Source organism: Embiotoca jacksoni, unplaced genomic scaffold (genome assembly GCF_022577435.1).
Source record: "Embiotoca jacksoni isolate LCO1_2020_lvr unplaced genomic scaffold, fEmbJac1.0.p SCAF_9, whole genome shotgun sequence".
Classification (NCBI taxonomy): Eukaryota; Metazoa; Chordata; class Actinopteri; family Embiotocidae; genus Embiotoca; species Embiotoca jacksoni.
The window spans coordinates 17,950,681-17,963,997 of record NW_027185447.1 but is presented as its reverse complement, the minus strand read 5'-3'; the positions used below and the strand labels follow the sequence as shown (position 1 = coordinate 17,963,997).

At 40.1% G+C, this 13,317-nt stretch overlaps 2 protein-coding genes across 4 annotated transcripts; one reads left to right on the top strand and one right to left on the bottom strand.

The window, feature by feature from the left end:
* Window positions 1–380: 380 nt before the first annotated feature.
* pm20d1.2 (peptidase M20 domain containing 1, tandem duplicate 2) lies at window positions 381–6,208 on the top strand. 2 transcript variants are annotated; one of them, XM_069140110.1, is made up of 14 exons: window positions 381–407; window positions 633–758; window positions 928–1,014; window positions 2,954–3,189; window positions 3,298–3,384; window positions 3,473–3,606; window positions 3,715–3,834; window positions 4,001–4,076; window positions 4,155–4,216; window positions 4,308–4,386; window positions 4,487–4,558; window positions 4,649–4,814; window positions 4,914–5,013; window positions 5,358–6,208. In XM_069140110.1, the coding sequence occupies exons 1-14, from the start codon at window positions 398–400 to the stop codon at window positions 5,485–5,487; spliced, it is 1,485 nt and encodes a 494-aa protein (XP_068996211.1). In that variant the 5' UTR covers window positions 381–397; the 3' UTR covers window positions 5,488–6,208. The 2 variants fall into 2 exon arrangements, with proteins under 2 accessions (XP_068996211.1, XP_068996210.1); XM_069140109.1 differs by lacking the exon at window positions 381–407 and having other exon boundaries at window positions 421–758.
* Window positions 6,209–8,599: 2,391 nt separating this feature from the next.
* On the bottom strand, window positions 8,600–12,881 carry LOC138193345 (acidic mammalian chitinase-like). Of its 2 annotated transcripts, XM_069141331.1 has the most exons (11): window positions 12,836–12,881; window positions 12,725–12,751; window positions 12,424–12,628; window positions 12,277–12,333; window positions 12,025–12,190; window positions 11,815–11,939; window positions 11,610–11,733; window positions 9,616–9,798; window positions 9,361–9,477; window positions 9,100–9,232; window positions 8,600–9,003 (listed from the first exon to the last, which is right to left on the bottom strand). In XM_069141331.1, the coding sequence occupies exons 1-11, from the start codon at window positions 12,858–12,860 to the stop codon at window positions 8,726–8,728; spliced, it is 1,440 nt and encodes a 479-aa protein (XP_068997432.1). In that variant the 5' UTR covers window positions 12,861–12,881; the 3' UTR covers window positions 8,600–8,725. The 2 variants fall into 2 exon arrangements, with proteins under 2 accessions (XP_068997432.1, XP_068997431.1); XM_069141330.1 differs by having other exon boundaries at window positions 8,600–9,232.
* Between the last annotated feature and the right edge of the window lie 436 nt (window positions 12,882–13,317).

Below are 13,317 nucleotides of genomic sequence, written 5' to 3'. Positions count from 1 at the left end.
GCAGAGGACAATTTAATGAATAAGACATGGAAATATGTATTGTTTGTTATTACTTGTCTCTTCTCTATTTACAAAAAAAACAAAAAAAAAAGCTAGCAATGGCACCAAATGGCTCTGACATTGTGCTTGGTTCTTTTCGATCTTTTTGTGGGAATTTTGCCTTTTTTTTTTTTTAATGTCAGAGCCTCTCGTCCGGACTCGCCTCCCTTCGTGCAAATGTTTCACTTCAACAAGTGGACCTTATTTTGCAAGAGCACCGCCACCGCAACCGTTTTTTTTTTAGTTTTTTTTTTTTTTTAGCCTCGCCCGAGTCAATTGATCGGTTTAAAATAACATCAAAACAAGCCGGAGCCTTTTTTTTTTTTTTTTTTTTTTTCCGCCCCCACACACCGGGATCATGCAGAGAGGTGCAGCCAGACCGATTTCGGTGGTGTCAGTCTGAACATGCAAGACCAGAACTAATTCATTCTGCAAGGGACTCAGTTTAAAAAAAAAAAAAAAAAAAACTTCCACTGTCACAGCAGATCTTTTTTTTTTTTTTTTAACAATGAAAAATTCAGGTTCAAAGTTCAAGATAGTCAAAATTTGTATCAGTAGTTTGCTAATTATCATCCTTATTTTATGTACTATAGCAGCCATCAGGACATGGTCCCTGGACGCAAATATCGGACTTCAACACGCACACTGGGAGAAGACGGAGAACATCTCGGTGGTGATAGACCCCCGAATGAGAGAGGAGCTTCTAGCACATTTTAAAGGTAACCCCCCCCCCTGTCGTGTTTTCTGCCATGTGGCCAACCTAGCTCGGGTCAGGCGGTTAAAAGTATGGATGGAGAGTAAGTAGGTCGCCAGCTGGGAAAAAGAGTAGAGCCCACCGGTTCACGGATGGTGCAGCTCATCTCCTCTGTCCTCCTGTCATCCGCGCAGAGGCTGTCCGGATCCCCACCGTGTCTCTCTCTCAGACGGACATCAACACCACCGCGCTGCTCGAGTTTGACAAGCTCCTCCGAAAAGGTAAAAAAAAAAAAAAAGTTTGTCCTTGAAAACACGTGAGGCTGCTGACGGGACGCACGGTGCGTGTTCACCGTGGAACTAGTTTACTGAAGTTACGCAATCGATCTCTCTTGTTTTACCCACCCAGTTAGCCCGACGTTCATTTTTTTTTTTGTGGACAGATGCTAGTTTGCTACGAACAGCTAACGTGAGCTATTCAGCTCTCCGTAACTGCGAGTGCTTTGTTGGCAAAATTTTTATTACGCAAGAAAGCGTCCTGCAGTTTACAATGTCCCAACACGTGTCAGCAGACTGCCTGCACGAAGGTCATGTGGCGTTTAAGTTCTCGCTGCGCTTCACGTTTTTGGTAATTGTGTTCTAATTTAAATCTATTAATACTACCGTATTTGTCGAGCATGGGTCGAATAAGTTTACTTAAATAAAGGTACTAATTCCACACTGTAAAAAATACTCTGCTGCTAGTCTTGCATTCAAACATTTTCAAAAGTGAATGGATGCAAATACTATATGCAAAATGTACACGAAGTATGACAAGTAAAGGTACTCTTGGTGCCTGCCAGTATTTTTTTTTTAATCATTTATGATGTTTTTGGATTGATTTCACTGCTGCATTCGTGTTTAAATTGCATTTTACTGCTGGAGATAATTTGAACTACTGTACTGCTGGATAGTTTAATCTACAGCTATGCATCCAATTATTTAAGATTATCATATGTTTGTGGCAGTGCAGCCCCGAGCTGAACCAAGAGGACTTTTCAATCGTTTTTTATTTTTTTTTTTTAACCTTAAGAAGTAGGAGAATTTTCTCAACCTATAAAGGAACACTTAAAGACCCTGTAAAGCAAATTCCAAGATTTGCTTCTCAGTGCATTATATGCGTGTGAAATGAGTCGCTGAAAGCATGTGCAAAGTTTGAAAACTTTGTCACACTGAAATGTGGAGTTAGACTGCTAAACAGTTTCTCATCTGTCTTCAGCTCAGGATTTTGTAGGCGGGGCAAAAAAGGTAGCCTCAGTACGTCACGGAGCTACCGCACAGACGGTTTTCTAACCTCCTGCACGGCTCCTCCTCTCACACGGTGAAACGGTATAAAAGCCTGGAGCTCATTTGCATAAACGGTCATCCCACTCGACTTCAGTTGCGACTCCTGCCGTAGTCAGATTGTTATCGTACGTCGGCTGGCTGCTACAGGACGTCTCCCGCCACTCGCAAGTGCATCTTTCCTGGAAGCAAGAACCTCCAAAGCAGCGCTGCATCGCTATTTAAATTCCCCCCTGATGAAGAAAGGAAAAAGAGGCGGGTCGATTTCATGAAGAGCCTCGCTGAACACCAACGGCCGCCTCTGCGGTGACCATTTCACGACGGATTGTTTCACCATCTTCCACCGGAGACGGACGGGAGTTCACGGACGCACCGCTTCTCCTGCAAAACATTGGAAAAAATGGCTTTCTTTAGACAGGAAGAGTATGAAAAATTGTTATCTTAAAAGTACATTGTAACTAAAGCTGTCAGACAAATGTAGTGGAATAATAAGTACAATATTTGCCAAATAAGGTCCACCTATTTTAGTTTGTGGGACAAAAAAGTCATAATTTTGTTGCCCAGTGTTCTCAAAGTAGTTGATAATTCATTTTCTGTCAATTCTCTGGTCATTAAACTAACTATTTTCTAGCTGATCAAGTAATATTTCAGCTCTATAATTAGTACAACAGAGTCAGACAAAAAGTTTCATCTTTGTATTCAAGAATTAAAGGGTTTAAAACTTTGGTTTACTCAGAGGAGAGGGATGTTTCAGCCTTCGCATCCCAGTTTCTTAAAGCCTTTGTGTTGAAATAACTCTTGACAGGTTATCTCCACAAAATCTCAGTGCTCCACTAGAGCGTCTTCACAACTGTGGAGAAATTCCCCCTTTAAGCGTGTCCTCTCTTTCCTTTGTCAGCCTTCCCTACAGTTTTCTCTTCAAGCTTGGTTCAGCATGAATTGGTGGCCAACTACAGCCACCTGTTTCGGGTGCGAGGATCGCAGCCTGACCTGGTGCCATACATACTGCTAGCCCACATTGATGTGGTTCCTGCCTCGGAGTCAGATGGCTGGGAGGTTCCACCATTTTCTGCCAAGGAGATAGATGGTTTCATCTATGGTAGAGGGACCTTAGATGATAAAAGCCCATTAATGGTGAGGGAACAAGTGATATTTTTATTTGAGCTTTCTATTAAACAATGTGGAGTATACTGTACATTTCCATGTGCAGGAGGAGCTCAACTGCTGCTTTATTTCTTCTAGGGAATACTTCAAGCCCTGGAGTACTTGCTGATAAAAGGCTATGCTCCACGCAGGGGATTTTACATCGGTTTTGGTCACGATGAAGAAGTATGTAACTATTCACAAAATTATTATTTTGACATTGTGACGATATAAGATATCATGTGTCTGACCTCTTCAATCTTCCTTTTTGAAGGTCGGTGGTAACCAGGGAGCGATGAACATTGTGCGTTTACTGAAGCAGCGTGGCGTGCAGCTGTCGTTTGTCCTGGACGAGGGCCTGGCTGTACTTGATGGAATCATCGCTGGTCTTGAAGGACCTGCTGCTCTGTAAGAACCCGCCGTACTCATCTCAACAGAACTCGCAAGCATATCATGAAATTGCACGTCTTCTTCAAATCGTGTAAATATAGATACATGAGTGTTTGTGTTTTGCAGAATTGGGATAAGTGAAAAAGGGCAGGCCACTGTGAAGCTCAGTGTGTCAGTGGCCCCTGGTCACTCCTCAATGCCTCCCAGGGAGACCAGCATCGGGATATTAGCTGCAGCAGTTAAAAGGTGAGAGAAACATTGTCTTCAAACTTTTTTTCAGATCTTTTTTTTTTTTTTTCTATGATGAATTGTTGTTAATCTCTTTGTTCATGTTGTAACTGACTACTTTCAAAATCAAAATTTCCAAATAGCCAGAATCTCTGATTTTGATTGTGCCTTGTTATTTCCTCAGACTAGAGGATAACCCCATGCCGAACTTATTTGGTTATGGGCCTGAACACGACACCTTTGAGCAATTGGCTCATAAGGTAGGGGGAACCAAGCAGTTGTTGCAGTAGTTACATGTTAGATCTCTTTGTCTTCTTACACTCGTTCTTTGACTTTAGTTCAAGCTCCCACTGAAGTTCATACTGTCGAATTTGTGGCTGTTCAACCCGCTCCTCACCAGGTAAATACATCCCAGGATTCATTCTGCTTGTGTTCTTCTCACTGTGTCCATCATAATAGAGCATTTGGTAATTTTAGGTTTTGTGTTGCAGGGTACTTGAAAGGAAACCAGACACTAACGCTTTTGTGAGGACAACCACAGCAGTCACCATGTTTAATGCAGGAGTTAAGGTGTGGTTATAAATTTAAAGTAGGGGGTATTCACCGGGAGTCACATTACAAGCAATTCACTTTTCCTAATAAAAATTTGGTATTTTCTGCCTTCTTGCAGGTGAATGTTCTCCCTTCCCTTGCTGAAGCTTATGTAAATCTGCGAATCCACTCAGCACAGTCATTACAAGAGGTAAAGTAGAAATTTTATTCTCCTTTTGGGATTTCTTGATGTTACAATTTGAACACTCAGAGTTGAAAAGATGTGTGTTGTCTCGTTTAGGTCTTGGACCTCATCCAGGCTACAATTGGGGACCAGCGAGTGAAAATGGAGCTCATTAATGGATTTGACCCTTTACCTGTCAGCTCTGCTGATGAGAAATCCTTTGGCTTCCAGATCATTAAGAAAACGGTGTTGGACAGGTTTCCTACAGTTACAGTTGCTCCAGGTAGAATTCAGTACATTTAACTGCAAAAATGTTGGTTATTAGCTCGAAGTATTTCAAAGTATTTGATAAAGTGATTTGATGTCATGTTTAAATGTGCAGGTATCTGCATCGGGAACACAGACAGTCGACACTTCAAAGATCTGACCGATAATATTTATCGCTTCTCCCCTTCCTGGTTTAAACCGGGGGATCCTCAGAGGTAAGACTTCAGGTCGTTCAACACAGAATAAAACAGTTTCAACAAAGCTTGCTGCAGTGATTAGAATAACCTGCTTTTGCAGAGTAATGGCTGCTGTTGGTCACACGTTCACGTCAAAAACATGATGCAACAGCGTGACCTACTTAGAGTTCGTATTGAACACATACACTAGGATGAATTTAATGTGTAGTTTCTCCTTCTCAAATCTAGTAATAAAAAGACTTCAGCAGGATCACTGATCAACTTCACTGATTCAGCAAGAATAGCAAGAGGGCATGAAATGAAGGAAAAGTATTTTCTTTTTCTCCAGACACCCAGTATGTTTTTTATGTGTCTTTTTTTAGATTCCATGGCATCAATGAAAGGATTTCCAAAAAGACCTATGAGGATATGATCCTATTTTACGTCAGTCTGATTCAAAACTGTGACATGCAGAAGCTCCCGGACGCGCACAGCTCTGTTCATGAACTCTGAGGAATTGACAACACTGGTAAAAAGCCAAACAAATGCAAACTATGTAAAGTTCCCTGAGATGTAATAGGGTATGATTTGGCTCTACATATTTAATTGAATTCAAAAACCTCTTATTGTTAGTTTAATTAATTTTAATAGCACCTAATGAGTCAGTGGTTTGGCTTATTCCTTTGTCAGCAAACCAAAAACTAAATAATCTTAATATGCATTTTTAAATCAGAAGGTACAATCTACCAAATGGCCTTAAATTTTAGCTTTTAACACTATACAACCGTCACTTTTCAATCACGTGTGATAGCATACAATATTGATCATGGTTCAACTACTGTAAATAGAGCACCTTGGCAATGGAGATAAAGGCCTTTACACACCGTGGGCGTGGTGAAACACGTCATAAAAATTCAAATGTGCAAATTAATCACACGAAAAAACACCCCTGGTGTGTAAAGACCTTTAGGTTTTGTGGTTTTATGCTGTGATGATGTTTTTAACTAAAATCTATAATGGTATAATTTTATGAAATGACAGTAACTATTTGTGGAGTTGCTGATAATACTGTAGTCACAATACAATGATTGTGGCTCGTACAAACATACAAAAAAAAATGCTGCTATGTGCTGAAATGAACTAATTGTGATTTAAAAAAATTCTTTCTTTCTGTTGAATAAAGTACTTTACTCTATGGTTGATCTTTTAAAGAATAAACTGAATCTGTACAGTGTTCATTTGTAGATTAACCTTTTATGATGTTCTTGTTGTCATAACATATAATACACAACACATGAATGAAATCACAATTTTCCCTTCATTTCTGTTTGTACAGAGAAGTGAACTGAAAAACTCGTAGACAGTAACATTGCACATCCATTGGTAGACTGTTAATAGACTTAACCAGAAGGGCATTTTTGGACAGAATTATAAAATAAATTAAAACTGCAAGCAGTGATGTACGGGCCCTCGCACTCCCGCCTCCCCGACGTGCAGCGCGCGAGGGGACCGCGTACCCCCGCTTAAAGTTTATATTTTTGTCTCGTTTCCTGTCTCCAGCAAGAGGCGCTGGCGAGGCGTTTGGCCACGCCCACTCGCAAAACATCAGATGTATCGTCTCACTACGCCGGATGTATGGGACACGTTTCGTGAGGTTTCAAGCATCCTTTGACCTTAAACATCAACTTCCTGTGTCACGGCGAGACATCAAACTTTGCCGCATCGTCACGGCGACGCCCATTGACAAAGTCTCAATATATCATCAACTACATGTTTAGGTTTTTGTGACCCGACTTTAGGTTCATGTGATCAACCAGCTCGACGTAGAATGTGAAAGTATGAAAAGTGTCATTTCCATTGGCCAACAGGGGGCGCTATGACTATGAGCGAATATTACCCCACAGGGGTCTTCAGGGCGGGGCTGTTATCATACCTGTGATGTTTGGAGAAGGTCGGTCCATGTACATAAGATTTAAAGCAACTCGTAGTTCCATGGCGAGACGCTCAAAATGGCCGCCTCTTTACGGGCACACACATCGACGAAAACGAATTATTTTAAGAAGATTTAATCCCAAACATGTTATCTATCCATAGAAACTAAATTCAAGTCGGTGCGACAAAATCCCTCGGAGGAGTTCGACAAAGTACAACGTGTAAGAATCGCTCAAAATGGTGACTAAATTCAAAATGGTGGACTTCCTGTCGAGTTGACGTAATGGTGCAATGTAACTTTTTTGTGCGTCTAGGTGTGATACACGTGTCCACCGGATTTCGTGAATTTAGGTGAATGTGGCCGCCGGAGCAGCTTAGTTCTTGCACCTAAGGCCTGAGTGTTCTTAACTTTATTGTGTCAAAGGTCAAACCACCTACAGCCAGCAGGGTTTTGAGCAGTGGATTTTTGTGGGAAAATAAATGTTTAGTTACGATGATTTATCAAAACACTAAAATCTGCATAGTTTCTACACTATTTATAGACTAAAGCAGTGACCTGTTGTGTTGGATGTCAGTAACACTGGAGGAGGATGAGGATTCCAGATACTGATGCCCAGCACTCTGTTTTCAGGCAAGCTTCAACAGTATCACACCGGCCAGGAAAAAGAGGCTGAAACATGGAATAAATCATTTCAATGGATTTTAATTACATGAGACTGCTGTTAATTGACGCATGCTGTCAACTTACCGAAACCAACGATGATCGAACGATGAGACCTCCAGTGACAGACTTTTAGTTTAGAATTAGTGGACTCTACATGACCAGTAAGCTCATGTAGAGTCCACTAATTTTCATGAAACTCGGTCAAATGGTGTGACACAGACAAAGACAAACCCATTGAATTCTGGAGTGGATCTGAGTCGTAGAGTGGATTCACAAATTATTTTTCATTTTCATTGACTGCGAGATTTGGCCTGCTAAAAGCTCAGTCTCAAGTAAAAACAATTTCATAACTTTGGCCACAACCAACCAAAGCGTACAAGAGGTCAAATCAAGTTGTGATTGCTGCCACCATCTGCACACCATGTGTTTGGGCAGGTTTAATTTGCCTTGTAAAAAGATGACTCATCGAAAGATGGTTATTACTGGACATGGTTTTATAATCACCTTTTGCAATGTGAGTTTGAATATAGGATACTGGCAGGAAAACACAACAGTGCCATTACATAGTCCAAACCATCAACTACTTCAAAACTATTCTATATGTGCTATTCATTGGGCACATGATATGTTCACTTACCTCTCTCATGGTAATGGGTTAAGATTCAATCAGTCACCAAAAAGCAGCGGAATTATGAAAGAACAAAACTGATGATTTTAGACTAAACAACAGAAACACTTCATTGTACTGTAATAAAGTTCAGCAACTCCATAAACCTACATCCATCCAGTGATCATAAAATTGAATCTACACCTCTCTGAGTATGTCTCAACAAAAACTGGACATTATAACCTTGAAGAAGGCAGAATTTATTGCCTAATTAATTGGCAACTGAATACATATTATTTTATTCTTAATGTTGCTGATTCATGAAAAGAACTCCAGAAGCCTATGCTTTTGGATTACTACTGTATTTTTCATTATATGTGATTAAGCAGATTTTATTTTTGAAGAAATTGATTTACAGAACATTTTAGATAATTGATTAAAGTAGTTTATTCATATTTAAGAGAAAACATACCAATGAAACTGTGACCAGGACTGACTTTTGTTATTTTTGCTCACTGCTTATGGTATGCGCAGTATAACGAGAGTCTTTAGGGCCAGTCGCAGCACTTGCAGCTGTCTCTGAAGACTAAGTTATTTGGGCAGTTTTGGATCCAGGTCATGCCGTTGGCACAGCTGTAAAATGAACCGGGGGCATCATGTTTGACGTAGAGCCCACCGGCCTTTGTGGCACAGAAGTTGCTGTCGGTGGTTTTGGATGAAGAAGTGATTGTAGGTCTAGGAGGAGGAGTGGTGGGAGGTTTATCTTTGTTTGTAGATGGAGTCACAGGATTTGGGGTGGTTTCTTTTGTGGGAAGAGGAGGAAGATCTGGAATATAAATGATTATTTGCATTAATATTTGTACAATTAAAATGAAAAAATATTTTTCTTTTTCACATAACAGTAATATATAATTTGTCTGACTTGTATCCAAAAGAGAGCGAAGAGAACTGATGAGGGGGTAGTTTCCTTCACTGCAGAAATGTCCATTAAAGTCGTCCAGATCCAGAGCCCAGACGAAGGCTCCTCCAAATCTGTTGTCTTTCAGGTAACGGACCTGGATGAAAAATTATAAAACCACACAGTAGTATATGCACTTTTAATATTCTTTTTCACTCGTTTCATTTGGTATTTGGCTAAAGAGTTATTTAGCAACATTTTTATGGAAATACTGTATGTGACTACCTTAGTACTAAAACTTTCTTTGTTGTCGTACCCGACCCACTCGTTTTGTTTGGTGGCATAAGGAACTTTCTGATCCTCGATCAACTGAACACTGGCCCCTTGAATAAAAGTACAAATCTGAAAAGAGAGGTGAAGTTCACTTATTAAACCAAATTATTATAGCTGTGTACTCTAGAGTAAAATAAATTTTTCTCAGTAACATTGGATTAATAATAAAACATAGACACAAAGTCTAAAAACAGTTGCCAGTTTCACCTCATAATAGGACCAGAAGCCGGCCTCCCTCGTAAAAACACCAGCAGCTGCACCACCGCTGGCAGGTGCTCCAACCTGACTGGACTGAGTAGAAAGTCGAAATGTTCGTCCGTATGTAGCAAAGCCCATATTTAGCTTTTCTACAGGTGTTCCCTTGTCTCGCCAATACCTCATAGCAAAGTCCTGAAATATAAATTAACAGACAGAAATCAAATTGCAATTCAAATTTTGCACAGCTTTGACTGCCTTAAATCTGTAAATAAAATGAGAGTAAACACATGTTTCCATCGCACTACTCTTCAGTGAATATTAGGAGTTGGGCTCATTGTTGATGTTGATTTTCTAGTGCCATTGCAGGAGAAGAGAGCACACATAAGATGACATATAAACGGGCACCAGTCAATCGATGTGGGACTGTATGGAAAACCTGACGAAAATGTGCCATGTGTGTTTGATTCATGAATTCATTTGTCTCCTCATTATTTATTTTTTGCATGTGCCACAATTTAGTACTTTTTCAAATGAAAATTTGGAAGCCATTTCCTGTCAGTCTTTAATCATTATGTACTGTACATAATTTGGTAGGTCTGCACACTGCACTTTCGTATTTTGCATCTATTAATGCACCAGGTTTTCCACATCATCCAAGCTTCAAAATGTCTGTTGGGATATTTAAACCTTTTTCAAATGATATAACAGTCCCGACCCAGAAATCTGATTCGTGAACTGTACAATTTAGAACCAGAGCCATGGTCCAATTGGTCCAATGGACAGAGCGGTTTAGCAACCGGGCTCCTTGATTGAGCTGCGGCCAATAAACATCACTGCGTTGTCACCCAGAACGGTCTCCTCTGCCTTCTTCACCCCATCTCCACGATTTCCATCACGTCATACTGATTCTTTAAGTTACCATAACTTTTGGAGATGCTGTAAAGCCTTATGTCTGAAATGTGGTTATGTGGGTTCTCCCTCCCCCTGTCTGTGTCTTTTAGAAATGTAATCCCTTGAACTGAAGACTGATCACTTGGTGTTTTCTAGTTTCGAGTAAACAAGATGCCAAGATGCATTTGTAAAAATTGTAAATAGAGTAGCAGTTGGGAATAGTTGATTATTGACTGAGAACATGTTAATGATTTGCAGCTTAGTTACAAGCTTTTGCTCAAACCACCTAGCTCGAACAGGAAGTTGTCCGCACATGAAAAACTCATTTAAACTCATTAAGATCTGTTAATGGTCTGTTTTAACCAGTTCATTAAGTTTACATTTCACTCAGTGAGTCATGACGTAATCCCTTACCCATACATTCTTATACACAGATTTAGCACCTGCAATGTCTTAAAAAGCAAAGTTGGCTCCAAAAAAAACCTCGAGCTCCATAGACTCCCATTCAACTTATCGCATTAAATTCCAAATCAATGTTTTTTTTCTAGTTAAAGTCGCTCTTTCTTATGAGATTCTGGTGATTCATTTGAAAATAATCCCATCAATAATTACAAAATAAGGCTCAAGAAACTATGTTTTTGGGGGGGCGGGTCTGTTTGATTGACAGGCCTGTGGGCAGGGCAAAGTATTGTCGGGTTTTCAAACAGATCTAGCGACACCCAATATCCGAAGTAGAGGCTTTATAACGGCCGTTCACAAACCAATGGATGACATCACTGTTAGTTGCCACTTGGTTTTAACACATGAAGGCTCACTTGCCCCTACTCCAGTGAGTGGGTGACATGGCGCTACTATCTTAAAAATACGCCCATGGATTTCTTTTTTCTTTTCATGTCATTAATTGGCACTTCAGTGATGCTTACGAACTGAGGTGCTGCATCACTTAATGACCTAAAGCACACCTTCAAATTTGTAATATCGCTCAACTCAGGTTTTTTTTCTTTGCAAATTGAAAATGCACCTTATAAACAGATGGGTGGAAACACAGAAAATGAAGAATAAGAAACAGTTAGCATTAGAGGAGGGTAAAGTACATCTACTCTTGTACTCACAGTATTTAAGTAAACATGGTCCCCGGTGTCTTGGGATCCGTTGTACAAGGGGCTGTGATGTCCTGTGACGCGCTCCCAGGTGCCATGAAAGTCATATGTCATCACATTGATGAAATCCACATACCTGATAAAAATGCATGTGACATCAGGTTCACTAAAACAGCTAATCATGGAGATAATGTGTGGAAGAAAGACATTTGCATACTTTGCCATCTCTGCTATTTCATAACCGGAATCAATGGTTCCTTTCCCAGCAGACACTGCAGCAGAGATCATTAACCTGGGCCGTCCAGTGGATGTTTGCTCGGCCTCATAGGCCTCGAGAAGTTCCTATGAACCACAGAAAGAATCAAGGAAAAGTCAGTTAATGTTGAATATAACATGAAAACATGAAAACAATAATTCTGGTTCTGACCTTGCATAGCAATGTGAATCTCTGCTTGTCAGTCAGAGGGCTTCCTCTGGCTGCAGGGTATTCCCAGTCCAGGTCCAGACCATCAAAACCATGTTTTCTCAGTAGTTTGATAGAAGACTGAATAAATGCATTTCTGTTGGCTTGTGTTGACACCATTTTAGTGAATCTGGGTGACATGTTGGGCAAAGAAAGGGACCAGTAAGAGGACATACAAACAGTACATGAATACTTGTTTTGTGGTAAATAACGCACTTTTGTGTACCAAAGTTCCAGCCTCCGACTGCCAGCAGAGTTTTAAGATTTGGATTCCTGTGGGAATACAGATTCAGTTAGCTGCAATTATTTGATAACTTTGAATAACATTTTGCAGGTGATGATGCCAAAAAGAAATGCACTCACCTCTGTTTGAGTCCATTAAAGGATTTATAGAGCTCCTCGTCATTCCACTCTATGGTGACCAACTCATTTGCCTCATTAATACCAGCAAAGGCATAGATCAGATGGGTACAAAGGTTAGGCTCAACATTTGAGGGCATAAACTTTTCATTTCCAGGTCTGTATTGGGACCAGTTAGTGAAATAACACACGAGTCTGGAGGATGAGACTAAACATGAGAGAATAGAGGTTGTTTTCAGTTATTAGTGACAAGATATCTACGACTGTTCAATGTTAATGGTTACTGTGCGATTTATGAACTCACCCAAACTGCCCAGGAAGAGACAGAGACCTTTCAAATGGAAGACTTAATCAGTGATCATTAGGTCAGAATAATTTTGAGAGAAATAATGTCATGCTCTTCATTGCGCCTTACCTGCTATTAGAATCAGCTTGCTCATGGTGTGGTTGGATGGGTTAATGCAATGTCACAAGCAAAGCACTGAATAGCTTTATTTAGCTACTGAAAGGTAAACAAATCCTGACAATCATTAACATGGAGTAAACTGTCCAAAGTTTTGGACATTAACCTTCCTGTTGTCCTTGGGTCAAAATTACCCGCAACTGTGTTCAACCAAGTTCCATTTTATTTCTATATTTTTTTTATATTTTTTGGGATCATTGGTCATCATTCTTTAAAGAAACCCTCACAGCCTCCTTGTCACCAATGATCCCAAAAAAATATGAAAATAAAATAGAACTTGGTTGAACACAGCTGCTGGCCATTTTGACCCAAGGACAACAGGAGGGTTAATCTGTTGTTTCATCACAAGAAAATCAAATAACAGTTGCTGACAAAAGACCTTTTACCTCACAAAGAAAACTTCCCAACTTAACACATTTCATTTGTTTTTAATA